This window comes from Phalaenopsis equestris, unplaced genomic scaffold (genome assembly GCF_001263595.1).
Source record: "Phalaenopsis equestris unplaced genomic scaffold, ASM126359v1 Scaffold001078, whole genome shotgun sequence".
Taxonomy (NCBI): Eukaryota; Viridiplantae; Streptophyta; class Magnoliopsida; order Asparagales; family Orchidaceae; genus Phalaenopsis; species Phalaenopsis equestris.
In genome coordinates, this window is record NW_018165517.1 from 116,069 (window position 1) to 118,131 (window position 2,063).

The 2,063-nt window shown below is 30.2% G+C and overlaps 1 protein-coding gene across 2 annotated transcripts in view; it reads left to right on the plus strand.

The window, feature by feature from the left end:
* Positions 1–1,829, plus strand: part of LOC110032992 (general transcription factor 3C polypeptide 6-like) — an 8,823-nt gene extending 6,994 nt beyond the window's left edge. Inside the window, exons 3-5 of one of the 2 annotated variants that reach the window (XM_020736810.1) lie at positions 1,131–1,181; positions 1,301–1,352; positions 1,551–1,829. In XM_020736810.1, the coding sequence (XP_020592469.1) occupies positions 1,131–1,181; positions 1,301–1,352; positions 1,551–1,732 (285 nt within the window). In that variant the 3' untranslated portion in view covers positions 1,733–1,829. The remainder of the gene's footprint in view (positions 1–1,130; positions 1,182–1,300; positions 1,353–1,550) is intronic. The other variant, XM_020736811.1, reaches the window with a different exon arrangement.
* The last annotated feature ends 234 nt before the right edge of the window (positions 1,830–2,063 follow it).

Here is a 2,063-nt window from a genome sequence, read left to right on the forward strand (position 1 = left end):
TGTATAAAATATTTCTAACGTAATTTTCTATTAAGTTTTTTCTCCACCACAATCTTACAATTACATTTTTAAAAAGTTGGAGCCACCCCAACTAAACAAATAAGCCTTTATTAACACAATATACATATTAGATATTTTTTATTTTTTAAAGTTAATAAATAACCCTAAACATCATTAAAATAATAATAATTAAAAATAAAAATAAATTATGTGGCCTTGCCTGAACATATGGCCTTATATAATCTCAAAAAAAAGATAATTAAACCGTTGATCTGTAAATACTTTCAATTTTCTTTGTAAACATTGAAAAACAAGCCACAATGCGATGTGGGAATCATGTCACTCCACCATCGGCCAGGTAAGCTTGATTTTAATATTCATTTCAGTCATTTTTTTGCAAATTATTATGAGACCAATTTTTAAAATTTTGCCTTAGTTTGAACAATAAGCTTGGAAGTCCTCCTTTTGAGGTTTTATCTTAAATTTTTTTCTAAATCAAGTGGGTTTTGAATGTCTAGTACTTTTAGGACTCGTTGGTTTATAACAACTAGTAGAAGCGGGGATGCGGAGCCTCTCTTGGAACTACACTGATAGAGGTCATCCATTTTGTCCCCTATAAAATCAGCAATCATTGACATGTACAATCAAGAGGAGAAACACCTCATAAAACCCTTTGCAAGAAAGAATAAACAATGAGGATTCAAAGAGTGCCCCGAAATAGTTGGGATATAGCTAGTGGCCATGAATGTAGCGGCGGGCTAGTAATTAGTAATTTGAAGAACATTTTGTTTTTGTTTTTGATTTTTTGGGGGCATTTACATGTATACGACACAATTTTCATATGTTTGCACGTCTAACACAAACATTCATGTTTACATTCATATCACTCAAATCTTTAACATTAGATAAAAAAAAATATCACCATCACTCTTTTTATAAGTGAAATACATTCTCATGCATAGGTTATAAGTGTAAATATCAAACATTGGGTGTTAGATATGTTAGTACATAAGAATTGTGTGGTATGTATGTAAATTTCAATTTGTTTTTTAAGTAGTATACATTCATTCATGAACCTTTTCCAACATACTGTGTCAGAGTGATTAATCTGATGGCATGGCTTTATGCAGGGTTTGGACACGCTAAATCCTACACTTACTATTGGGAGTCGTCTGAAGTTGGTAAGCAATCAGTTCCATTAACATTTTGGATGTAAATATTGCCACATATTTTAGCCATTAATACACAGGTGCATAGAAAGATTGGAGAAAACTCTCATAATGCTTTTGTTTCTGAACAGATTGGTGAATATGAAGAGACGGTTGGAACATGCATTTTGTTCAGTCAAAGAGGTAAGCTATCAGAGACCAGAACCAAGATTGTCTTGCTTCTTTGAGAGAATTCTCTGAATGCTCTTCATTTTTTTTTTCTTCCAAATATTATGAACTTGCTGAGTCTGAATACCTCGCAAACCTCTTTTATTATTATTATTTTATATTTATTTATTTATTCTGTGGTAAGGCCATTGATAACATTAATGAAATTGGTAGCACAGATGAGGAAACCAGACACGTTGCTAGTGTTCACAAAGTTCTTAAGTTCAGATTGGAGGCTGAAGTCCAGAGTGAAGATGCCTCGTGATTTTGTGCAACATGTTATTACGGCTTTGTGCAATATTATTTATTATTTGGAAGATTATTATTATTTTTTATTTTTATACGAGGAATATTAGTATAAATTTATGTATTGAGAGGGGTAGGAGCTCAATCTTTCATTGCAATATAGGAACTGTTTGGATTACTGAAAGTAAAATATAATGTAATAGATTTGCGAAGTACTATAATTACAATGTATTTGAAATAATTTTTTGATTTGTTTTAGTTAGTATAAAATAAATGTATAATTTTTTTTTTTTGTTTGAAGTATTAAAACAATATATATCATTTTACATGAATGACATAATTTAAATTCGGTAGAATCAATCTAATTCTAAATTAAGATGAAACGAGCCACAATGTAAACTTCTAATTCATTCAAATTTTATATTTATAACTTTTCATAAC